The 25,506-nt window shown below is 34.5% G+C and overlaps 2 protein-coding genes across 4 annotated transcripts in view; one reads left to right on the top strand and one right to left on the bottom strand.

The window, feature by feature from the left end:
• LOC135688510 (uncharacterized) overlaps positions 1–15,474 on the top strand; it is a 28,862-nt gene extending 13,388 nt beyond the window's left edge. For 2 of the 3 annotated variants that reach the window (XM_089114235.1, XM_089114236.1), the window contains exons 3-4: positions 8,327–8,499; positions 9,696–15,473. In XM_089114235.1, coding sequence (XP_088970361.1) covers positions 8,330–8,499; positions 9,696–12,501 — 2,976 coding nt within the window. In that variant the 5' untranslated portion in view covers positions 8,327–8,329 and the 3' untranslated portion in view covers positions 12,502–15,473. Of the gene's footprint in view, positions 1–47; positions 6,188–8,326; positions 8,500–9,695 lie in introns of those variants that run through there. The other variant, XM_065205381.2, reaches the window with a different exon arrangement.
• A 1,980-nt stretch (positions 15,475–17,454) lies between these two features.
• LOC135688513 (uncharacterized) overlaps positions 17,455–25,506 on the bottom strand; it is a 150,374-nt gene continuing 142,322 nt past the window's right edge. The window contains exons 143-152 of the mRNA XM_089114194.1: positions 25,034–25,400; positions 24,545–24,864; positions 23,978–24,199; positions 23,537–23,726; positions 23,012–23,227; positions 22,555–22,808; positions 21,997–22,204; positions 21,065–21,283; positions 20,442–20,569; positions 17,455–19,848 (exon numbers count right to left, since the gene is read on the bottom strand). Of these exons, the coding sequence (XP_088970320.1) occupies positions 19,280–19,848; positions 20,442–20,569; positions 21,065–21,283; positions 21,997–22,204; positions 22,555–22,808; positions 23,012–23,227; positions 23,537–23,726; positions 23,978–24,199; positions 24,545–24,864; positions 25,034–25,400 (2,693 nt within the window). The 3' untranslated portion in view covers positions 17,455–19,279. The remainder of the gene's footprint in view (positions 19,849–20,441; positions 20,570–21,064; positions 21,284–21,996; positions 22,205–22,554; positions 22,809–23,011; positions 23,228–23,536; positions 23,727–23,977; positions 24,200–24,544; positions 24,865–25,033; positions 25,401–25,506) is intronic.

Consider the following 25,506-nt stretch of genomic DNA (forward strand, 5'->3'; position numbering starts at 1 on the left):
GTAAGATTTCTATTTTTCAATATTTATAGCCTTTCAATTTTTATCTGTTCACTGAAGAAAAGTATATTTTTGGTATATCATTGATCGACTAAAAACTTTACATTAATCTTTTAAAGGAGAAGCATCATTCAACATCATGCTTAGATGATAAAAGAAAGCAATCATGATCAATTGAAACATATAAGACAACCTTTCTTTACTGCTGGGCATGACTTATTGTCTTTTACAAGATTCTTAAATATTTGTGCCTATTAAGATACTCACTGTTTTACCAGTCTGTCATACAGTGCTCGATTCCGCATAGGCAGAGCTTTACTTGCTTTGATGTACAATTGCCTGATGACTGCGTTAATCGTGAAACTCAGAGTTCTAACTTAGAAATGTCCTGTAATACATACCAAAACTAGTTATTAGCGTATAAAATGCATTTTTAAGCATTTCACAAGTTCAATTCGAGTAACTGCAAAAGGCATATCACGTAAGTATTAATAGAAAGTTGAGACTATCTACTCAAAGGCTAACTTTAGTTGATTTCTTCATACACAAATATGCGAGATAAATCTACAGAATGAGGAACCTAGGAGATCAGCTAGTCAAAAGTTGATTGCTTCATACGCAAATGCATCCATACAGAATACATCATAGCTTTTCGATAATTAGGCTATGATTAAAATTTTATCTGCAAAGGGATTGTCTTTCGTACAATTATGCACAAAATGAAGACAGTGTTATAGTAAGAGAAAAGCATGCTACAAATATTTTGCTGTTAGTGCATCGCTAAAGCTAATAGATAATACAATACTTTCGAATATAAACAGATTGTTGTTAAGTTTCATAATCTCCTAGGTTTCTTCAGAATATGAAGTTAAACTAGAATTGAGATGATTTAATTGACGCCTAATAAAGGGCCTAGAACTTTAATGATAAGGTTGTGCTCTACAGTACGTTCACGTTATTTTGCACGGTAACATAAACAGTTAGGAAAAAACATGCTATTTAAGCTTAGTGAAAATAGAGATTTTGAAACCAACCGAGACAAAAGTAAACTGTTTTCCTGGATTTTTTCAAAACATGAGGTTGAAAGTAGAGTTAGGAATATTAAAATGTTACCTAATTAACTGCCTACTCAAAGAATACTGAGAATGACTACCTGTTTACGTAGCTTTTTTCGGTTTGTAAAATGGTAGTATACACTGTAATAGCTGTTTATGATTTAACAAAGAATTTCACTAAAGTTCCATAAAAACATTATTACATTTTTAGGTTATTTTGCATTGATTTTCAACAAGCTACTTCAGTGAAAGACTATAAAATGTTTGCATCATCTACAAAATATCACTAGAAGCTCTACTTTGAGAGCTGCTTGAATTGCTACTCGTCGCAAAAATTTCAAAAATTGTCTGCAAGGCGTTGGTTTTGTAATATCAAGGTCTATATCTTGCTATTCTTCGGATTTGCCCCTTTCCTCCCCTTTCTCTCAGAATTGTGACTCTGATTATCAGTGCAAAGGTGAGACTACAATATGCATCTGAATCGAAACTTCTACTGAAATATTCAAAGGATGTAGAAATTGAAAAATTCAATTACAGGCTTTACAATTTTGCTATCGCGAAAAGCAATACTTTCAGAAGGCATTCATAGAATTAAAAAAAAACGAATCCTATCAATAAAACTCTAAATATACAGATATGAAATTTCAATTATTTACTATCCTTTTCCGTTTTTCGCTTTTTTGTTCTATTTTTTCTTTCTTTAATTAAAATATCCTTATCTTCTAACAAATCAAATAAACCAAATCTTCTGTGGATTTCCTTTACATATACACTATATGATTTCACTACAAATTTTCAAGCTACGCTACTTTTCAAAATTTCTGTATAACTTTACGATACTACCTTGACGATACCACGTGGCTTTTGCCCGTATACATTCAATAAGAATACCAGATGCATGGCGTACAATGTAATGTTACAATTTGATTTGAACTTGTATCAAATATTATGAAGAAAGAGCATTGATGTAGTTTCAAGCATAGCCGAGACTTATTCATGACAATTTCAAATACTGCATTAAGTGATGGACTCAGTATTCTATGTTGCTATCAGAGGGTAGTAATGCCTTCTAGAAAATGATTGCCCCCGGCAATTTTTTTGCAAAACAATAGAGCTTTTTTCGAAATCTTTTTTTACGGGTGCAAAATTGTTCCTTGCCCCCTTCACTTTCCAACCTGTGTCGGAGCCCATGTGATTGGATGCCAGCAGTTCTCTTGCAACTCTTTCTAAGCCGTTTTCCGTTGAGCTTATATAATGATATTTTTTCTCATATAGGCAAAGAGCGAAACATTAATCGTAAGGATCTGATTGAATGTGCTGAAAATTATACTATAAAAGCCCAATTTGACCTTATGGGGTGGCGTTAATTACCGAGGCACTAAAGCGAAGCTTGTTAGAAAGAGTAGCTTATTAGGTGGGCTGAAAAGTGCCTTTATGTTACTTAATAAGCAAGCAGTTCTCAGAAAGGTGTCCCTATCAATAGCTGGCACTTTATCACAATGTACTGACGTACCTTTTCAGCAAAAAGAATTATGCAGCATGCTATTTTGCAGCTTTTCATGTTTGAATATATTTTAAATACAGTTTTCTTTGATAACCAAACACAGAAACTTTCCGATTTGAAGGCTTTGCTCTTCTAGAATGAGCATCGACTGCTACCTACTGTAATCCTATCAGCAGTAAAACTGCTTGTTTCCTTTAGAAATAACTCCTCACAATTGCGAATGTAATCTGCTAATATGCGTTACTTCTTTTCAAATACTTTGTCCAAGAATTCTAAGCTTGTCAATGAAACTTTAACCGAAGTCACCACAATTCAGAAGATTAAAGTTTTTTCTAATAAAGTACATTCTCACAAATTCTAATTTAGTAACCGACAAAATCATAGTTGGAAAATGTTTGTAGTAGGTTGATATATTGAGCTATCATCTGATAATCTGACTCGGTACACTGAAGTCTTGTACCATAAAACAGATGTACGCATCTCCAGACATACACAGGGAGACCAGAGCACGTATTGGGGAAAAGGAGGGTGTGGCTCTAGATAAATTGCCAATTTTTCATAGTAGTTTCTCGACAATAATCTTTGATGTCACAGCATAGATATCCTACTTCAACGAAAAACTGAGGGAACTACAGCTACCCCAAAGCCACCACCCCCCCTCCCGGCTCCAGCGTGCCTGATACAATATGCCAACAAAATATAACACTTTGCATGCATATATGCACACATATGTTAAAATAACACAAGGTCAGCAGATGAAACCGGTATAAAACCTGAAAGCTCTTTAAACATATCAGTAGGTTTTCATTAAACCAAGTTGATTAGTGTATAATCATATTGATTTGTCATTTACAACATACTATGTCAGAATTCACCTGCTCCTTAATCACATCTTTGAACTTTCTTTGTCTCTACCAGAATGTAAGTGCATGAAACTTAAATATTCTTTTGTAATTATTGATTTAAGAAGGAAAACCACCTGTTTTTGAATTAATTTATTGAACCTCAATTCTATTTGCCTTGATTACAAAGATGTCTTTTGTGATTTCAAAATATCATATGTTTATGCTGCATCTTTTTCTAATTGAAACGATAAATCATAAAGGACTGTAATTTGAAGGCTCACATAATAACTGCCAAAGCCTTACGTAAATTTAGGTGTGCCAATTTCCCTTCTTCACCTAAACTTCCTCCAAAAAAGATACATTGGAAGGATGAAATGCTAGTTGGGATCTGGGCTCTACGCTGAACCAAGAAAATAGATGGATGAAATCGGCAACAGACTAGATAGAAAATTACTTAGGTTAAAAAGGGAAATTAGCACACCTAAATTTACGTAAGGCTTTGGCAGTTATTATGTGAGCTTTTAAATTACAGTCCTTTATGTTTGATCCTGTAAGAGCTAGATACCAATAATTACACATTGTATAGATGGAGATGACTCTCATAGATGGAAATAGCATGTATTATTTCACCTCTATATTCAAGCAACATGATCACATCAGCAGTTCGTTAGTGTTTGTAGCCCAATTAGTAGACACAAGTATGCACATCAAAGTATCTGGAAGCTAAAATATTGTCTAAAAGTTATTTCTTCAGCATAGATTGATATGTTTGCTGATATACAAGAACCAACTGCTTTTCTGTAACAATCAATAAACAGAATGATTATACATCAAAGATTAAGTGCAGCAATGCAGCTGAAACTGTCTCATCAAATGTATGCAGGAGCATTTCAAACCATGTGATAATAGGCATAATGGCAGTGGGCCATATGGTCGGCATAATGGCAGTGTAACATAGGTCGCTGATTTCAGGTCTATGTATTCAGGACCATTCTTTACATATGGCTCACTGATGTTTCTGTGACATTCGCTATAGGTTGGGACTGAAGTTTAAGAAACAGTCTTTCCCGCTTGTCTACAATAATAATACTATATCTCGCCAAACCTCCATTTCGGGGCAGTTACTATAACACAAACACAGAATTGCCAGGAAAGACGTCATGTGCAGTATAGTACCACAGGCTAATTTTCACTCAACTTTGAAAAAGTTCAACCAATCTTTCGATTTCTATCAGGCCTTTTGCTTTGCTTTTTAGAATTTGTTCCATTCTTGGAAGGTGTCTTTTGAATTTTTCGCATTGCCATAAATGTTCTATGTTTTATTCATGTAATCCACACCTTCTGCAACTTATATTATCATACGTTCCTTTGTAATTAGCTTTTAAATCGGTCATGTTTAGTTTCAATCTTAGTAACGTTGGCCTCTTTTTATGTTTTATATATTCTTTTATTCCAGAATTGCTTTTTTTAATGAACCTCATCTTTGTTTTATCGCTATTCTTAACTTGCTGCTCTATCTTCTTTATGGTTTTGCTTTTTACTATTTTTTTCCAATCTTATGTAGATATACAATTCAAGCCACACTATTAACAGATTTTACGATATGCTAAATTAAACTCTAAATCATGGCTTTGTGATCATTCCAGAATCAATTCAAGTTCTAAAGTACTGATATCATGCTGGCAAATACCAATTAATGAGGATTATTTTCTTCAAAACAGTTTTCTACAAGTTTTGCTGTTTAATGAGCAATTATTTAAACATTTTAAGCTCTGATGAAAAATGCTGCACATGAAGATATTTCTTATCTATTTTGTTCAAGAGAGTGTTTCTTCTAAGGGATATAATTTGCTTTTAGATAATAGTAACGAAAGAGGAACTTCCAGTAAATTGATAGCTGTTTCCACTAATTGAATGTGCTGTTTTTACCATATCCTTAAGAAACTACTCAATTTTTAATAATATTTAATAGGAATAAAGGAAAAACTGAGGGCTATAGAAAAATTGCACTGCGGAAAATAAAAGGAAAAATCTTAGCAGGTAAAGCTATCGCTGATAGATAGAAAATAGCGTCTTTCTTATAAAGACTGTTTCAAGTTTGAAATCTCATTAAAATTTATGTCTTGAACCTCGAGGCTTGTGTTAACTCTGCTGTTGATGTAGAATCTAGCATTGAAGTGCTTTGTGGTGAAAATCTCGAATTCTTCTATGGGATTTAGACAGCAAAATATGGAATGAAAATAAGAGATCAAAAGAAAGAGCTCGTTTTCAAACACGGTCTCGGTTTGTTAAGCTTATGGGACGAGCTGATTTTTCTTCTGTGTGTTTTCATGCCGTGAGTTTGGAAATGAAGAGAATTTATTCTTCGGATAAGTTCATACTTGGATTAATATTGTTGTTGTAATTATGGTCGATGAATGAAATAGACATGCGATTAGTTAAAGCAATCAGAGGCTAAATCAAGCGATGGTTGGTCATTTTTATTGAGAGCATTACTTATTAATCATATTTCTACTGGCCAGCGTCATGAAAAATTTATCAGCTAGATTGTAAGCAATGGAAAATTCTGTCTTCTTTTGATCTCTTTTACTCGCCCACGCTAAAGAAACCTCAGTCAGCGGCGTATGTATCTTGAATATTAATTTCTAAAACTTCCACAGTCACCTTTAGAGGATTTAGTTCTTGCTTTGTGATCAAAGAGCTTCAGAATGGGTGTTTTTTTCCTTGAAACTGGATTTTTGGAGGCAAATTTGTAGGCTGTAGACTGCAGATTCCAATCAACAGCGGTAAGTTGGTATTCAGGTGTGTTTAGATTAACAAGGCGTGGAGCTCGTTTAATTCAACGTGAATATGAAGACAGTCATAAATATTTCTACCACAATTGCATCTTTTAGAATACAATTATATTATCCGACTGTAACTTCAATGCGGTAATGCGAATGAAAACAATTTATCAGTTTTATTGTAACTTCAGTTTTTATAAATTTACAAATATTCACAGCACAAAGGGGGTCCATGTTGGATAAATAAAATTTTTGACAAGTTTAATTAACATTTTCGAATGGATTCCTTCTTGCTTTGATGCCAAAGGCTCCTAATAGTATTTATGAACAATTGATAAACGCAATTCCCTTTTAACATTGCCAAATACAGATGTATATTGTAGTTGAATGATCTTGCTGTTTCTTAAAAATTCTTGTCATTAACTTATATAGACAATTTATAGAGAATTTAGATAAAGACAATTTGTTTGAAGTATCAAAAAACTCAAAAGCTTTTAGAGGTATCAAAAATCTCCGTAGAGCTTTTAGAAACATCTGAACGAAAAACATTTTTGTAGTACAAGGAAAGTTTTCATGCTCTTATAATAAACGATGAAACCTTTAGGTTGACTGTGTTGCAGTCTTGAAAATTATCTAAATTCTTCAATTTATGCAATTGGTAAAAATATTGAATATTTAGTCTAGGCTACCAGCAATTTAATCAAAACATATCACTATTGCTAATGAGCTGACTGTGTTTTGTTTCCTGAAATAAATCCATGCCGAGTTTAACTTAGTTTTAAATGGGAGGGGCAATCATTCCAGTTTATATTCGGATTCTTTTAAATGAAAGAAATGTGTGCATATTAATTTGCATATCGTGTTTGTTTAAGGAAAATGTTTCAATGCTTCGAACCTCATACCCAATTCTATATTTTCTGATTGAGAATACATTTTACTACATTTTGTTGAAATTATTTTATCTGGTGAATTTTTCTTTGCTTTTATAATCTGAATGAAAAGCATATCTTCCAAACTTGTTGTATGGAATCTAAATTAAATTTTGAAGTTACAGAAGGTCAAAATCTATTGCATTTCTATTGTAGTTCCAAACTTATAACTAACTTGCTATTCATATGGCAATTTAAATGTCAATTAAAGATGAAAACTCTTGAAGCTGCATTATGAAAAATCTTTTGGAAAACTAACCAATATCCTGGCTTAAAGGTCTTCTTTTTCTGTGAGCGTAAGATAAGCTAGCTTTGCTCAGCTGTCAAGAAAAGCCTCGTGTTGCTTATACAAGATTATCATATCTTCCCACAATTTCATTAACAATAACGAGTACTAACTGCATCGTATTGTTGCAATTTTCACATCAAGGTCACTTATAATCCTGTTCAAAACTGCCATAATATGATTACAATGAAACTTAGTCATCCCCACAAGGACAGAAATTAAAAGAGAAATCTTCCCAGCTGAGTCTACAGTTCTGGTGAGTTAATACATGTGTTACCGTAAGCCGGTATATAATTGTAATGATTGCAAAATATAAATTTATAGAATCGTATTTTTAGCGTTTTCTATCATGCCTAAAGAAGGATGATGTCCCTTTAAAAACACTGTAGAGGTGGTTCTGGGGTCCAATCTCTATTATTAGCCCCTTAGTTTTATCTATGACCATGACAACAAACCAAAACTCAGATTTTGGGATAGTTGGAGGGTCATGGTAGCCAACCTTCTGATAGAAGATGGTACCTGATGATGATCATGCCTAAAGAAGTTCATTTAAATCTTGCACTTATTATTAATTTCCGTCATTGGTTTGATGGTAGAGACAGTGTGTTTGAAGAGCTTGAAAATCCATCTCTTTAGTTGCTTATTTGTTGATTTTGAAAAGCTTTTATTTACAGTGCAAGGAAAGTGTTGAAAACTTCTCATGATATATGGTAAACAGTGGCCTGGATGTAGTTTTGTCCATCATTTTATTTGTTCAATTAAATCATTACTACCATTTTGAAGGACATCGGATAAGGATTAAACCGTTCATCAAGAACAGCTGTCTTTTTGCAAACAGAGCTGTCACTCCCAAATTTGAGCAAATCATACGATTGCTTAATGCTTGGTGAACATAAAAACTAATCTTTTTAGCATTATTTCTTGTAGGTAATGAAGCTAACAACAGTTGCATCAATTCTTCTGTCTTTTATCACAATTTCTGTGGCAATGGTGATTCCTGACTGCCCGGAATATTGCAACTGTTCCAGCAGCATCTCCAGATGTACCATAGACAATGTGACAATGGTTAATGATCGTAAAATGGCAAACATTCAAAATCTGTGAGTATCATGTCAAAATTTCCAAGCTGCAATAAATGTACTATTACTGTAGTGTTGAATAAGACATTCAGTTGAGTAAAGAAGCAAGCAGAAGTTTTTGTTTTCTTAAACGAACAATTTAACTAGCCATGGCCTCTGTGAGTTGTGGCGGCCGATTCTTTCATTTAACGGAGCTTTAGTTTGCCATGATGTTACCTTTCGATGGAACCAAGCATATCATATTTATGCTAAACTGCATTCTAAATTGACTGCTTTCTTTAGATATAGCTGCTTAGACATATTGACGCTTAACTAAGATACGGTAGGTCTTAGGAGATTTATAGTTGTAAAATAATTGATCGAGCAATTCTCTGCAAAGAATTTAGAGACCAATATTGGTTTAAGAATATGCGAGAAAGCTGGGACGCTTTTTGATCCTGAACAAACATAAGTGTTATGGCAATGCAAGCATTTTACTCCAAAGGGAAAAATCGTAGCTGTGTTTGCAGAGCTTATAGCCATTTTTAGCGCAAACATTACTCAGACATTGCAGAGAGTTAATCTATTGGCATTTGTCAATGCACTATTTGACGCAAATATACAAATTTGGTATTATGTTTGTTTGTGTAATTTGAATTGCTTGACAAGCGATGAATGCTCTATGAGAAAACAATATCTCAGGGTAAAGGAAAATGTATTTAACAGGTCTGAAGCAGTAGAGAGTTGTTTAATATAGGTAAGCAGATAATGCATTTTTCCATATCTGCACATAATGGTCACTTTGGCCTTAAAACATGTCCTGAAACATGCCTTCGATTTATGGGAATGGTGCCATTAGATTGTCTGTCTAGGCCTGAATGTTGAAATGTTGATAAAATATAGTATTATAAAATGCAACAACCTGCTTTCGAAGATTCATCAGGAGTAGGTTAGAGATACTTTCAAAAGGTAATGACTTCATTCTCTATTCATTACAAAGCTTAAAATAAAATTATTTGAATGATGATTTGACCAGGCAATTGAATACAATCAAGGGGTCAAACGACTTCTAGTAAAAGCGACGATGCCACAGGTAAATATACTTCAAAGTAAGGGAATATAGGGTTTCCTTTAAACCTCTGCGTATCAAACTTAGCATGTAAGTTGATAATTGCTTTGAGGTCTTTCTTATAACTTGACTTATTTTTTTAACCATGAATTTAATAAATCTTTTCTAGCCATTTTTCGATTGAAATCTCAATTGATGCAGTAAAAAGGATAATTTCCAAGATGCCAAAGCTACAATTTGTTTCACTAGTAACCAGCAGCGAGACGGACGATCTTCTAAGGGTTGTGCTTGCAAAATCCACTGCTACAAAACTTAAAATTGCAGATAACAATCAGACAATCTGCATGTTTAGCAAATCCGTAAACAGCAGTGAAACCTGTACATGTGCGCAGGGTGCTATATTGCTATCCTCATTCTGGAAGAAAGGGCAGTGTATATGCAAAAGGTGCTATGTTGCTGATATACCTGAAATCGTTGCATTAAATTCTACTGATAATCTCAACTCAACCAACGTAACGTACAGTTTACGGCCTGAATTGAATAAAGTCTCAAAAAACAAGAAGAGCACTGAGTACAGCATTATACTCGGAACATTCAGCGTTGTAGCTTTGGTTGTTAACTTTGTAATATTGGCGCGAATGTGCTCCTGCAAACATCAATCAGTTTCGAAAATATTCGGCATGAGCCTGATGCTTTTCAACGTGCTTTTGGCAGAATACGGAATAGCCCTTGCTATATATATGACACAGGAAAAAGGAGTTTGGGGAAGGTCATTTTGTCAGGCGATGACTGCATTGAAGTTGTTTTCGATGTGTGCCATTATTTTTTCTTTGCTATGCCTGACGTTCCAGTCATCAATAAACCCGCCCGATGATAATTACAATTCACAAGATGTCAGATTCAAAGCTGTTGTCTATGTTCTTGAAGGATCTGTTCTTGCAGCAATGATTTGTATCTTATCTTGGACTAAGTTTGACGATTGGGACTACTCATGCCAGATTTTTGTTACAAGGAAGACAGCCGATGAGATTCTTGTCGTCACTGAGTATTGCTACCATGCCAGTTTGTTTCTACTTGCGATTCGTTACCCTTATAAAACCTTTCGCCAAAAGGAGCCATCGCCAAGCTACATCAAAATGAAAGAAGTCGTCGAAAGAGAGCACCCTATCTTCGTCATGACGCTGTTTACTTTTTTAAGTTGGTCCATACCATTCATTGTAACGATACCACAGTTGAATGTTACTAGTGAATTTTTGACATCGCTTGTCCGAAATTGCTCATTGATGTTTGGGGCCATTGTATTGCCTATTTTGATTGTGATACGAAACAGTCGAGTTTGCTGTTCAAAACACAAAGCTTGTGGTGTGAATGATCCTCATGTGTGCCAATGCAAAGGTGAAAGTACCAATATGTGCTATGCCTGTGAGATGCAGCACCAAGACATGATCTCAAAGTGCGATATGTATAGCTTCGGTGATCGTCGTAAATCGCTGTCACTTGATGATCTTAAGTATGTTCTTGGTGTTTACAAAAAGGAGACCCATTGCAGCTTGAAGGTTCAGAGAAAGAAATTAATTTCTCGCAGTTATCCCATCATCAACATGGATACTATAGAGGAAGCTGAGTTGGAAAATATATCGGATATTGACCGACTTTTCTCCGCGTGCAAAGGAAAAAGCTTTGATTATTCTTTGGAGTCTTCTAATAGAGGTAAAAGAGCCTTGTCACGAGATAACAGTTTAAGTCTGCCAGTGTTGACGTCACCAAAGAAAAACATGCCTGCACGGAAGAAAATTCCTCTTCATGCAAAACTCTCTCATTCACCGTGCAAATCGGCCTTACCATCACCAGTAAAGCGCTCATTGCAGAAGAAGCGTGCAGCCAGTTTGGATACATCAAAAGTTGTCAGAATCACTCATAGCCCATGCTCTGATGCCAGTACTGTTTCGTCGCCGAGCAGAAGTGGAGACGAGTCGAAGCATCCTGACAATGAAAAGAGGAAGCAAAAGGTGAAACGAAAGCTGCTAGCGAAATCAAAGGAATCTGTGAAATCAAAAGATTCAATTAAATCGAAAGATTCAGCTAAATCTAAAGAGAATGGTAACGAAAAATCATCAAAAGAAAAAGGAGGAACTGATTCCTCTGATGTTACAACTCCTAGTCGTGAATCTAGGATACCTTCATTCATTCCTTTATCAGATGCTGACCCCACTACGAAAAAATCAGTTCCTAGAGTATCTAGCCAAAGCAACACAGCTAAAACTAAAGAGTCAAAAAGTTCTTGGCAGGCAGAGAAGAATTTAGAGGAAGAGGATAAAGCATTATTAGGCGAGGATCCTGATCGGGTGCCGAGCCGAGGACCTACTTTTTTCTTTGTTGGCACTGACGATAATGAAAATATAGATGATGATAAAGAAGATGTTCTTAAGCCTTTAGTCGCAAAGGAGGAAAAGGAACCAGAGAAATTAGAGAAAAAGCCCAAACGCAAGGGCAAGAGGAAAAAGTCGGAGCAGAGAAGCCTGGAAGGGACACCAGCGCGTGAAAGTGCCCCACTTGGCTCACTTCACAGCTTAGAATGGGATCCGTCTTTTTCTCTTTCGGATTCATCATGTTCCTCTCCTATCGATGAATATGTTCCACCGTCACCAGCCCCACCACCCTCATCTTTTGCACTTCAGCGTCTAAAGGAAATGGGAGCAAAAGCCCCGGACTCGCCACAGGCCAGTATTGGCCGCAGCTCGAATTACAGCATGGACTGGGACCCAACTGGCGTGCAAATGAGACACAGCCTGGTTTCACCTTGCGAATGGGAACCATATTCGGTCGACGAAGCAATATCAAATCCAACGAGTCCAGATATAGCAGATTTACAAAAACATATAGAAGCGACTGTTCACACTGGAAGAGAGTTCATGTCTATTAGTCCAGATAAAAAACAAATTGGAAAGGCACCACTAGCTTCCGAAGAGATCTAATGGTAAAATTTAAAACAACAGGCGTGAGACGTATCTCATGTTATTGACTACCAGTAAACCAGCACAAAGAAGCAACACTGCATTGAATCTTGAGGTGATTGTGATATAGAGAGCGAGAGAACTGTTGTTTCTAGGTTTACAATTGTGCTACATATCTCAAAAGACACTAACACATCTCTGTATATGAACTTTGAAAGGTGTGTTAATAGATCATTTACGCGTTTCTTTCTCTATAAGAAACTTGTTTATAGGAAGCTTGTATTAAGATGGCCAAAAATTCAAGAAACTTTAGTACTAGGCTAAAGAGTTAAGAAACTGCGAAGTTTCCATTTTTAAAAAATGACTCCAAAAATTTGTTGGTTTTTTTATTTTTCTTGGAAAAGATAGCATCTTTTGGAATGTGATCTGCATGGGACTTTTCGTGACGATATGTATTTAAATTCTTCCAAAAATGCTCAACTTGAAAACAATTGAACAATTGTAGGTCCCGAAAATAAGAAACATACTAGGAAGCTTTTAGTACTCAGTAAGTTTGGATGCTTAGTTAGGAAACTTTTGGTAGTTAGTGCTGATCCAGTTAGTTGCAAAGGAAATGTGTACCAAAAGACAAACACCGAGAGTTTTGTTAAGAAGAAACGAGCAGGTTAAGACAGGAAACGAGTGTAGAAGACTAAGGGTATCGTTTATTATAAATTTTTAATTACCTCTTATGGAATTTCCAGGTATATGTTTTTGTATGCAGTTAGAGAAAAGCTTTAGCTTCTAAATTGTTTCTAAAACACCAATGAGTATTTGTTTAAACAGTTTGTGTTTGAGTTTGCTAGTACGATACACATAACGATAACCCTGACGAGTAGCAAAAGTCATACGAGAAAAATACGCTTGTTTGCCAGGTAGGCCAGACCGACACCCGTTGTGAAGAAAGCTGAGCGATATTTAATCAAGACATTACTACATGTTATCCATTAACACGTAAATCATATAGTGCTGTGTAAAGTAGAAGTTATATCTTTATTTATATTAGAATATTTTCCGTTAACAATGCTACTGTACTTTGTCGTCATTCCTTAAAACAATAGCTCAATGGATTGTAAGGATAGAATAAAGGTTAAATTCTATTTCACCTCTAAAGCAAGAAGAACTTTCTCCGCTTCTTCAATATTTACGTTCTCCTTGAAATAAACTATTGAAAAGAGAAGTTTGCTCCTTACTTAATCTTGAAACATGATTGCCAAGTGATATACAACCAACAGTTGGCAATACTTTATAACAAGGGTTCTTTGCTTTGTACGTTGCAAGTTTCATGGCATTTTGGTCTTTTGGGAAAAGGGGGTTTTGAAATAAAATCTTTGCACAAAAATCAGATATTTTTCTAAGTCTATAGTCATCGAAATAGGACCGTGATGGCTAGGTAAGAAAAGCTAGTCTAATTTTGAGCTTTTAGCAGGCCTTTTTATGACACTTCTTTAATGAAACACAAAAGCAAACTCGGAAACAAAAACATAAAGGCCATTAACCAAGAAGTAAAACAAATCCTGCTTTTTTGACGCTTCCAATGATCTTAAAAAACAAGAAAAAACTTCGTTGATTTATTCAGTCTTATTATAATCAATGTTTTTATGAGGAAAAATGATCTTCTGGAACAAACGTAATTTTGGTCGAAAAACGACAATTTTTCAAAGCCTATAGCATTGCTTTTTCACGATGAAAGTGATGTCAAAAAACTCTACTTTTTTAAAGGCAAGAAAACTTGAATTTGCTGGAAATAAAAATAACACAGTTTAATTTGCCTTTTTATGATAAAAAATTTGATATTTGAAAAAAAATATTTCTTGGTCCATACCGATAATTTTGCAAAGCCTAAAGCCTTACTTTTATCACGACGAAAGTGTTGATGAAAAACTCCACGTTTTTCTAGCCAAACAAGATTGAATTGGTATTTAAAGATATATTACACGATTTGAATGGCCTTTTTATCAGGAAAAATTGAAGCTTTGAATATAAACTTTTTTAATTTTGCAAAGGCTATAGCCTTGCTTTTATCAAAACGAAAATGTTGATGAAAAAATCCGCTATTTCCTAGCGAAACAATCTTGATTTGGCTGGAAATATATATAAAACAATTTGAATGCTCTTCTAATTAGGAAAAATTTGAGCTTTGAATAGATATTTTCTTGGTCAAAAACAGATAATTTTGCAAAGGCTATAGCCTTGCTTTTATCAAAACGAAAATGTTGATGAAAAAATCCGCTATTTCCTAGCGAAACAATCTTGATTTGGCTGGAAATATATATAAAACAATTTGAATGCTCTTCTAATTAGGAAAAATTTGAGCTTTGAATAGATATTTTCTTGGTCAAAAACAGATAATTTTGCAAAGGCTATAGCCTTGCTTTTATGACGACGAAAGTGTTGATGAAAAACATAGCTATTTCTTAGGCAAAAAATCTTGATTTGGCTGGAAATATATATAAAACAATTTGAATGGTCTTCTTATCAGGAAAAACTGGAGCTATGAATATAAATTTTCTCAATTTTGCAAAGGCTATAGCCTTGCCTTTATCACGACGAAAGTGTTGATAAAAAACTCCGCTATTTCCTAGCCAAACAATCTTGATTTGGCTTGAAATATATATAAAACAATTTGAATGGCCTTCTTGTCAGGAAAAAATCGAAGCTTTGAATAGATATTTTCTTGGTCGAAAACAGATAATTTTGCAAAGGCTATAGCCTTGCTTTTATCACGACGAAAGTGTTGATGAGAAACTCCGCTTTTTTTTAGGCAAACAATCTTGATTTGGCTGAAAATATATATAAAACAATTTGAATGGTCTTCTTATCAGGAAAAACTGGAGCTATGAATATAAATTTTCTCAATTTTGCAAAGGCTATAGCCTTGCCTTTATCACGACGAAAGTGTTGATAAAAAACTCCGCTATTTCCTAGCCAAACAATCTTGATTTGGCTTGAAATAAATATAAAACAATTTGAATGGCCTACTTGTCAGGAAAAAATCGAAGCTTTGAATAGATATTTTCTTGGTGAAAAACAGATAATTTTGCAAAGGCTATAGCCTTGCTTTTATCACGACGAAAGTGTTGATGAGAAACTCCGCTTTTTTTTAGGCAAACAATCTTGATTTGGCTGGAAATATATATAAAACAATTTGAATGCCCTTCTTATCAGGAAAAATCGAAGATTTGAATATAAATTTTCTTAATTTTGCAAAGGCTATAGCCTTGCCTTTATCACGACGAAAGTGTTGATAAAAGACTCCGCTATTTCCTAGCCGAACAATCTTGATTTGGCTGAAAATATATATAAAACAATTTGAATGCCCTTCTTATCAGGAAAAACTGGAGCTTTGAATATAAATTTTCTTAATTTTACAAAGGCTATAGCCTTGCTTTTATCACGACGACAGTGTTGATAAAAAACTCCGCTATTTCCTACGCAAACAATTTTGATTTGGCTTGAAATATATATAAAACAACTTGAATGGCCTTTTTATGAGGAAAAATTGAAGCTTTGAATATAAATTTTCATAATTTTGTAAAGGCTATAGCCTTGTTCTCATCACGACGAACGTTTTGGTAAAAACTCCGTTATTTCCTAGCCAAACAATGCCCTTATTATCAGGAAAAATTGAAGCTTTGAATATAAATTTTCTTCATTTTGCAAAGGCTATAGCCTTGCTTTTATCACGACGAAAGTTTTGATAAAAACTCTGCTATTTCTTAGCCAAACAATCTTGATTTGGCTGGAAATATATATAAAACATTTTGAATGGCCTTCTTGTCAGGAAAAAATCGAAGCTTTGAATAGATATTTTCTTGGTGGAAAACAGATAATTTTGCAAAGGCTATAGCCTTGCTTTTATCACGACGAAAGTGTTGATGAGAAACTCCGCTTTTTTAGGCAAACAATCTTGATTTGGCTGGAAATATATATAAAACAATTTGAATGCCCTTCTTATCAGGAAAAATTGAAGATTTGATTATAAATTTTCTTAATTTTGCAAAGGCTATGGCCTTGCCTTTATCACGAAGAAAGTGTTGATAAAAGACTCCGCTATTTCCTAGGCAAACAATTTTGAATTTGTTGGAAATATATATAAAACAATTTGAATGGCCTTCTTATCAGGGAATATTGAAACTTTAAATATAAATTTTCCTAATTTTGCAAAGGCTATAGCCTTGCTTTCTTCACGACGAAGTGTTGATAAAAAACTCCGCTATTTCCTAGCCAAACAATCTTGATTTGGCTTGAAATATATATAAAACAATTTGAATGCCCTTCTTATCAGGAAAAATCGAAGATTTGAATATAAATTTTCTTAATTTTACAAAGGCTATAGCCTTGCCTTTATCACGACGAAAGTGTTGATAAAAAACTTCGCTATTTCCTAGGCAAACAATCTTGATTTGGCTGGAAATATATATAAAACAATTTGAATGGTCTCCTTATCAGGAAAAACTGCAGCTTTGAATATAAATTTTCTTAATTTTACAAAGGCTATAGCCTTGCTTTTATCACGACGACAGTGTTGATAAAAAACTCCGCTATTTCCTACGCAAACAATCTTGCTTTGGCTGGAAATATATATAAAACAATTTGAATGCCCTTCTTATCAGGAAAAATTGAAGCTTTGAATATAAATTTTCTTAATTTTGCAAAGGCTATATAGCCTTGCTTTTATCACGACGAAAGTTTTGATAAAAACTCTGCTATTTCTTAGCCAAACAATCTTTATTTGGCTGGAAATATATATAAAACAATTTGAATGGCCTTCTTATCAGGAAAAATTGAAGCTTTGAAAAGATATTTTCTTGGTCAAAAACAGCTGATTTTGTAAAGCCTATAGCCTTTCTTTTATCACGATGAAAGTATTGATGAAAAAGTCCACTTTTTCCTAGCCAAACAATTTTGCATTTGTTTGAAATATAAATGAGACCATTTAGTTGGCCTTTTTATGAGAAAAAATTGGAGCTTTGAATAGAAACTTTCTTTGTCAATACCGATAATTTTGCGAAGCTTATAGCCTTGCTTTTATCACGAGGAACGTGCTGATAAAAAACTTCCTTTTTCCTAGCCAAACAAGCATTCATTGGCTGGAAATGTAGGAAATTTTCTCGATCAAAAATCAATAATTTTGAAAAGCCTATAGCCTTGCTTTTATCACGTCGAAAATGTTGATAAAAAACTCCACTTATCTGTAGCCAAACAAGCTTGAGGTGGTTTGAAACAGAAATAAGACCATTCAATTGGCCTTCTTTGAGGAAAAATTGGAGCTTTGACCATTAATTTTCTTGGTTGAAAGCCAAAAATTTACCAAGGCCTATAGCCTTACGTTCTTGCCGACAATGGTGATGTCAAAAAACTCCACTTCTCTCTAGCCAAACCTGCTTTAATTGGTTTGAATTTTAACTCAGGCATTTCTATTAGTCATTTTTTGCGGAAAAAATATTTTTTAACAGAATTTATGCTGGACTATGTTTTGAACTAAAACCGATACTCTTTGCAATCCTACAGGGTGGAAAAAGACTAAAGTTTGTTGAAATCTATTCTAATTCTTAATACGGTTTTGTGTAAAATCAAACAAAAAATACTGTATAGTACAAAATAAAGTTATTTTTTGGTAATCATTTCGGTAATCGGTAAAATGTGTAATCATTTGGTGATTAATTCGGAAAGTCAAAAAAGATAACAATCCAGGCCTGAATAAAGATGTGAAAAATAACCATTAAGTTTTATTATCGACAATTTAAATTAATGAACAATAATTATTGAAGAAGTGAAAATTTACGAGAGACAGTATTCAAGTTACAAATTTGTTTCAAGACTTAAAAAATATTCATAAGAAAGCTAAATACTTCTGCAAAAATATCTAAAAACTTTTATCAATAGTGATTCTAACCAGATAAGAATAATGTTAAAATACCGTAAAAGATAAAATACCCTAATTACAATAAGTATTATGAGAAGTTTAGGGATTTACCAAAGATAGTTAAACGGTAATATTTATTAGCCTTTATACAATGGATTACAAACACAAGTGAATTCAAGTTCACCCTAAAAACAGTAATACTCTTGACAGTAATACAAGGGCAGAATCTAACGAGATTTTAGCCTTCATATCATATTTGATAGACCAAATTGTATAATAAAATGGTTATATTCAATTTATTGATTTTATGGCTCAACATACAAGGTTCTCCTGAAAGTATTAATAGAAACGTATTTTAGCCAGTAAAATTTTCAAGGTTTATACTTGTTAAAAAGTCACAGTTGAGTTACCGTATGAAAAATGACTACAGCCAATTGAAAAAATATTTTACTTGCAAAGAAAGAGATGATATTGAACTTTATTTTGAAATTAGCAAACTTGAGAGGAATTCACCGAAAATCGGACAATTTCAATCGGACAATCGGACAATTTTCCGAATGTAGGGAACCCAGCTTTTTCTGCAGGGAACTCTGTTACTGTGATTCTTTAGTCTCACCAAGGGAAAGACTAAATGACTTTTTGTGCTGCATTATTTTCTTCCGAAGCCTATTCAGGGCTGAATTTCTCGAACGACAATAATAAAGGGCCTACCTCGTTAAATTCTTGCTTTGGATTACCAAGAGCATTTATATTCGTTGAAAAGTTTTATTTTTACCTAAGCGCAAACTAAACGTAGCATTACAAAAACATTTCAAATTTTATCTAGTCTTGCAAATGTGTCACTGTTTATAGTAACCATATACCTTCTATAAAAGTATTGATTATTTTTTCTTAACTGAATCGTGCAAGGCGGCATATTGTGTTCCGGATTTTAGTTACGGATCCAATAATATCATCAAAATTCTCTGATTGATACATGTATGTTCCACCACTGGAATAGTCTGTAAGCCTCTTACTCGTGACTTTATCATCAGCAGCAACAACAAAGAACTTCACGCCAATACGCTCATAAGCCAACCGTTTTAAAACAGCAGACAAGTGCTTAGTTGGGTCTGTCTCCTCCGCAGCTGTAACGAGAACGACAATCTTCCCTCCTTGAAGAGGCTTTTCAGGGAAATATGTCACCACGTTGTCATAAGCATTTAGAATCGAATGTCCTTGCCCGTTTTCAAATTTGATGTTGCTCACAAGTGACTTGAGCTCTTCGATTTTTCGATTGGCTTGAAAAGGTATCGTTGCTTTGGCTTGCCCAGAAAATTCCATCAAACCAATACTTGTTGACTCAGGACTGAAGTATCCAGCAATGGCAGTGATAAAGTTCTTTGATTTTTCAAAACCATCGTATCCAATATTCTTTGAATTATCCAACAGAAAGAGGATGTTTGATCGTTGATAACAACCTAGAATTGATTGAATAAAACCCAATGGAAAAAGGTTCTTTGCTGCCAATTCTGTAATTAATGTCAAATCGGATGATGATTTGAACAACGTGAATCAAATCTTTTGCCTGATTATTTTTTGTCTGCTCAAGAAACCAGATAATATCACCCAGCCTTTACTGTTTTACACTAACAGTGAATTTTAACGAGAAAAGCTACCTTCAAAGTTCATTATGTTACCCAAGTTTTGAGTAATGTTACAGAAATTTGCTTATTTCTCAAACACTGGATTTCTTCGAAAGAAGAGAAGAGAGTTTTTCTACAGAAGAAACCATTAAGACCGCTAATTTTCATTTGATGAAGTTCAGCTTTGTGTGTGCACGTTAAGTGAATATTCTGTGTATCTTGGTCGATTTTTTTGTGGAAAGATATCTGATTTAAGTGGCAAACTTTTCCAAATGATTCAGAATTTGTCAGTTGCATGTCAGAGGAGCTTACTTTTTATCATATTTCACTTTGCTCCTCAAACCAGCCAGAACAACACCAAAAACATTTCATTCTGAGAAAAGTGTAAAGGTATCCTCGACCTCATATTTTATGTTATAAAAACATACCTGCACATCGTGTAATATCGTTGATTTTGATGGAATATTTATCGTTTTTGCGCAAACTGAGTCGCTCGTCATCAACAACTACAAGCTTGACGCATCCTTTAAATGGGCTGTGAACTTGGACAGGATGCCTATAAATAATAGAAAGATCATGCATCAGTGAATGTGTTTTGTCTTCACCTGAAATTCATGTCGCCAACTGCTCAAACGTCATTTCTAACTTGCTAGTCCTCATAAGGAATAAGCTTCTTTTGGCAAACATTTGAAATATTTTTTGTACCAACACAGGAAAATGCAAGATGATTGTTGTACAAGTATTTTTATATGAAAATCCATGGGTTGCAATTTTGGCTCCACAAGTGTCCCTTACATAGGAGATCTTACAGAGAAAGGTTTTACTTCTCTGGTAGTCGATTCCCAAACTTCTAAATAATTATTCTAACAAACTTTCCTTGCAGAAACGCTAGGAAACTCCTAAATTCATCACAAAAATGAAGATCTACCTTAAACCAGCCGAGAACATGTCAAAAGCAACCCACTTTATCCAAAGTAAAAAGTGAAATAGAAATCTTAGACAAATAGCGGAATAGTGCACTCTAATAAATCTTCGTTCAAATAAGCCTTACCTCTTTCCTTTAATAAGGTTTTCTGCTTTACCAATAAGCATGACCGTATGCAAATTTGAGATAGTCTTTTGGCCAGGCGAAACTGCCCTGGATACTCTTCGACCGTTTATCAAGACTTGAACAATTTTGTTGTCTCTTGTCACATTAAGAAATACCCAGCTGTTCATTCTGATACGAAGTTCGCTTTTCGTCGTTATATTCCCATCACCCAAATCGTAGCTGCAAAGGGCAACATTTTGTTATAAAAAACTGTTCGGTAAATAGAAAGGAAGCTCAAATATTTTACACACAACTAGTAATCTTCCTCCACATGGAAGAAAAGAATATGAAGTATACAAGAAACCAATGAAGATGTTATTGGTAGTTAAAATTAAATCTCTTTGATCTCTTGATCATGGAATGATGATGTTTAATATTATGAGATGAGAAAAGGAATTAAAATCTGAAAAACAAAACAGAGCTGAGTTTATAGACAAAATCCATTCAGTTTAATATTTAGATAAGATGCCATTAAGAGTAAGATAAAATCAAATGCTTGTGTTTTGAAGATAAAAAGACTTCTGCATGCAAAACATTATGATATCAAAAAGGCCCTCAAACTATTGTCTTCCATAATATTGTTATTGAACATGTGCCAGAAAATTGATTGAACGAGTAAATCAAGCTATATCCATCATTTGGAATAAGATTTACATGGTCTGAGCAGAATATGTCTAACAAAATAAATTCTGAGGACTTTTAAAAGGGACTAGATTTAATGCGAAGCTTGCACGTTAAAACGTTTACATGGTGCTAGCGATTTGATGTATTTGCAGAAATATAACTAGATATGGATTGGTATCATAAAGGAACACAATACAACAATCAATAACTCCAGATACTGAATACAGACAGTACTTAAAGTAATACTATAAAACCATATTTGTATCTACCTTACGACAATGTGCCTATTTTCCAGTGCAACCATGAAGAAGTCTCTTACACCCTTTGGTCCTTGGCTGTATATTAACATGCCGCTTTCTTTCTCTGCTCTGAACTCCATTGCGAATTTCATTGAACGCTTATTATCTTTCAATTGTTGGTAGCTGACGTACGAAGTCTTCCCATTGAAATACGCAGGAGGTGGCGGTAGTGTGTATACTAGAAAAATAGTAATTGGCCTCATTTTGATTTGATACTTTCACGAGATGATGAAAAATTCCTTGGAGCAACTAAATATTTTTGTATAGCATTTGTACTTTTCATTTTTTCAATTTGTTTAGATTCCACTGCCTCAATAATTACAACAAGTACTGTGAGAATAGGGATTTACCAATAAAATGTTGTCTAGGACAAAATTTAGAGTTTTACTCGAAGAAATCAAAAAAATGCCAAGACATTTTCTAAAAAACTATATTTAAAGTTGTTTACAAAGTCTTTTTGAGTCCAAGCAAATCGCAAGCATGAAAGTATGTGAAGTGAAACGAATGCAGAAGAGAAGTAAAAAGTACCTCTGTCGTCACATTTAGTCCCTTTGAACCCAAGCTGGCATTGACATCTGTATGTATTGGCACTAGTGACAATGCACGCAGCACCGTTGAGACATGGAACAGAGGAACATGGACTTTTTCCACAATTTGGTGAAACATTGTTTTGCTCCTTCACATCTGGTCCAGGGTACTTCAGACTCAGGTCCTTTCCATTTAAGCTCAATTTCCGGATGCATCCCCGATAGCCAATGTCAGTTCCAGCGTTTTCTTTTTGCCTACAAAAATGTATTTCATTCGATACAGATTCTATATCAGAGTTTCCAAAAATTGGAATTTTCAATGATATATCTACTTTCTTTTAGAAGCATCATATCCCTCCCAGAGAGATATGGACTCGAGCCAAATATAATAAAGGCTCTGGTAAATACGTGATAAAAAATTAAACAAGTGATCTAACATATGCTTTGAGTATACTCACCCTTTTGAAATGCTTGGCACCGAACCAAAATACAAGTTTCTGTTGACATTCAACTGAGTCAATCCTGCACGTGTAGGCTGTCCTTTGATTGATGCAAGGCTGTCAATCTTGAGTTCTCCTCTAAAACCGATTCTTGAAGCAACAATGTTATGCCATTTATGCAGTGACAACTTTTCTTTAGAACGAATACGAGCTGGCCCTTGTCCAAGGTCGTATCTAAAATGCAGCCACATTTAATCAATGATATTTATTTGATAATGAATTCATTATGAATAATATTGATGCAATCCTATTTCTCAACTACCTTGACATTTCAATATACTCTGTTATTTTCTTTACAATCTTCAAAACCTATAATCAAAGTCTCATTGAGTTAACATACTTCAGTTAGAAAGAGTGAGATTACCACATAGCCTAGAAGGTACCAGTCTACGAAAGCCGTTGACGTCTTCTGCATTAAAATAGTCTACAGTCAATTTACAATCCCTCGTTATATCTTCTAGCAGTTAAAAGATATATAATTACCTGAATTCCACAAATCCATCCACAAGAGCCAATGAAGCAAAATCGCCTCTTCCATCGTTTCGTGCACCGATGTAAAAGAGAATGCCATTTCCATATTCAGGTTTCAAGCTAATATCAAATTTTGATTTAACGTTCACACCAGTTATGCTAAACAGCAGATGAGATGATCCACCAAAGTGAGCGTTGTATTCTAGAGGATAAATAATCAAAGATCATTTGATAGATCCAAAACTTTTAAACCTAGCACGTTTTCTACGTCTTAAGCAAATCGCTTTAAATTTTTTTCTTCTTTGCAGTGAGTTACCTGGGTAGCCTACAATAGGGGAAGTAAGGAGACCATAACAATTAGATATTGTCTAAACAATGTTTTGAAAATTGTTAAAGCATCACGAGCAACTCGACAAATTCAGACAGAATGTTACGCTCTTTAAGCAAACGTACCACATTCTCCCTTCGAGGCAATAGCAATAGGCTGCTTTGTTCTGCAGGAGGCCATTTTTAATTCACATTCGCTTTTATAAGTTTCACCATTGTCTCCACAGACTGGATCGTTAACAGTTCCACATTTCTCAGGACATACACATTTCGTTGAAATTCCATCTGGTTCTACTTTGCACGTGGCATAGTAACTACAAACCTTCTTAGCACAGGCGTCTCTTGGTCCTTTAAGAAAGAAATTCCAACGATTTAATCATCAAGAGTTTCTTTTACTTAAGATAAATAATTCATTAGAAATAGTTAGGGGATTGGGAAATAAAAACAGTTAACGAAATTGTGCGCTTGTTCAAAGGAAACCAGCTACCGAGGGAATACAGCCACGATAAGTCTCGTGATTTATTGTTGATTTACAAAAAAACCATATTTGCTTATGAATGACATTCTTGTCGTTAATGGTTCAAGCAGCAACCATAGGCCCTCTTTTGTCGAAAATACTTAGATATTTCATCATTCTTAGAAGATTGAGTAAACTATTTATCTAAACTGAAAAAACAATGGAAACTAGCTTACTTTCGTCGCATTTTCTATCTTTGAGCTCCACAATTTGCTTCGCTGACAAGGCACATGGGTAGATGTAGAACTCATCAATGAGTCCCTCTAGCTTTCTTGTAGAGCTTGCGGTGCCATAGTCAAGACGCCCAATCACGGCAAGCTCACTCCAATCGTTGCTTAGAAGATTGTCTTGTGTTGGATCAAACCTCATGAATCGTGTTAATCTCGTGCCGTTTACATAAATGTTAACTTCATGAGTAGCAGAGTCAAACGTTCCAGCCACGTGGGTCCAGACGTTTGCTCTTACAGCGGGTGCACTTCTTTTGCCAAAAACACCCCTAAAAGAATGTGAGCAATTCAATTAAAAAACTGGGAGGATATTTTCCACTAAGTATATGTATCAAAAAACGAGAGCTTATGCATTTTAACAGTTCTTTGCATAATCATGTATAAAATTTATGCATATTATCTATCATCACTTGTAGAAAATCTTTTTACCATACATACCTGTGTGTAAATTGAACAGAGCCATCGCCGTTTATCTCGAAATTATAAATCGTCTTTAGCCTTTGTGATGTCCATCCAGGGTCTATAGTGACAAAGAGCTCATGAGTTGGGCCTATTCTATCCAATTTGACCCACGCGGCGATTGTCACTGCAGTGCTTGGTTTTGGCCTAAAGTTAGCGCCATTGATGTTTATTATGCCATTCTTCAGCTGCGCACTTGACATGCAATACCCAATGTTGGCTAGGAAGGAGGCTTCATCTTGTATCGATCCACTGTTTTCATGGCCTGAGTCATCGCTGACAAATATATTCCTTGATATGTTTGCAAAGCTGTAGTGCAAAGATGGCTCACATGGCTTTTTCTCATCTATAAAAACAATTATTGAAAGCGTTTTAACGGTTTTTTATACTATTAAACAGAAAGACTATCGATAAGGAGAGGCATAAATGGAAACTTCTCAAAACAAACTATA

This window comes from Rhopilema esculentum, chromosome 19 (genome assembly GCF_057945365.1).
Source record: "Rhopilema esculentum isolate cy_ngs chromosome 19, ASM5794536v1, whole genome shotgun sequence".
NCBI lineage: Eukaryota > Metazoa > Cnidaria > Scyphozoa > Rhizostomeae > Rhizostomatidae > Rhopilema > Rhopilema esculentum.